The 682-nt window shown below is 42.4% G+C and overlaps 1 protein-coding gene across 1 annotated transcript in view; it reads left to right on the forward strand.

Annotated features, from left to right (window-relative positions):
- Positions 1 to 222: 222 nt before the first annotated feature.
- LOC106314397 overlaps positions 223 to 682 on the forward strand; it is a 1,261-nt gene continuing 801 nt past the window's right edge. The window contains exon 1 of the mRNA XM_013752271.1: positions 223 to 679. Within this exon, the coding sequence (XP_013607725.1) occupies positions 223 to 679 (457 nt within the window). The remainder of the gene's footprint in view (positions 680 to 682) is intronic.

The raw sequence follows: 682 nt of genomic DNA on the forward strand, positions 1-682 counted from the left end.
TGGTAGACAAGGAGATGGTAGTAGGGATGCCTCAAGTGATACACGAGAAATATGTGTGCAGCGCTAACTCGGAAGTCTTTCCCGCGTAAAGCAAAGTATCGAGCATCACACGCATTAGAGTTGGTACATGGTGACTTGTGCGGTCCGATATCACCATCAACACCAGCAAACAATAGATATGTATTTGTCTTAATTGATGAGTACTCAAGATATATGTGGACGATGTTGCTAAGAGAGAAGAGTGAAGCGTTCGATCGGTTCAAAAAGTTCAAGGAGTACGTGGAGAATCAAATGAAGCTACAACTCAAGACTTTTCGCACCGATAGAGGAGGAGAGTTCACATATTCTGAGTTCATTCGTTTTTGTGAAGAAAACGATGTAACTAGACATCTCACCGCATCGTACACACTATCAACAAACGTGGACGAAGAACCAGGATCATTCAAGCTTCCTCATATCGATTTTACCGAAGAAGGAGATGGTGATGAGCATCAAGATCACCAACAACACGAAGAGCAAAACAATAATGAAGAAGAAGAAGCTGCAGACGCAGATGAACAAGAGCAAGTAGTAGAGAATAACGATGCAAACCAAGACCCGCGTGTAACATCAAGATATGGTCGTAACATCAGAAAACCAAAGCGTTTCGATGATTACATCCTACTCGCTGAAGTTGAAAGTG

This window comes from Brassica oleracea, chromosome C9, assembly GCF_000695525.1.
Source record: "Brassica oleracea var. oleracea cultivar TO1000 chromosome C9, BOL, whole genome shotgun sequence".
Lineage (NCBI taxonomy): Eukaryota > Viridiplantae > Streptophyta > Magnoliopsida > Brassicales > Brassicaceae > Brassica > Brassica oleracea.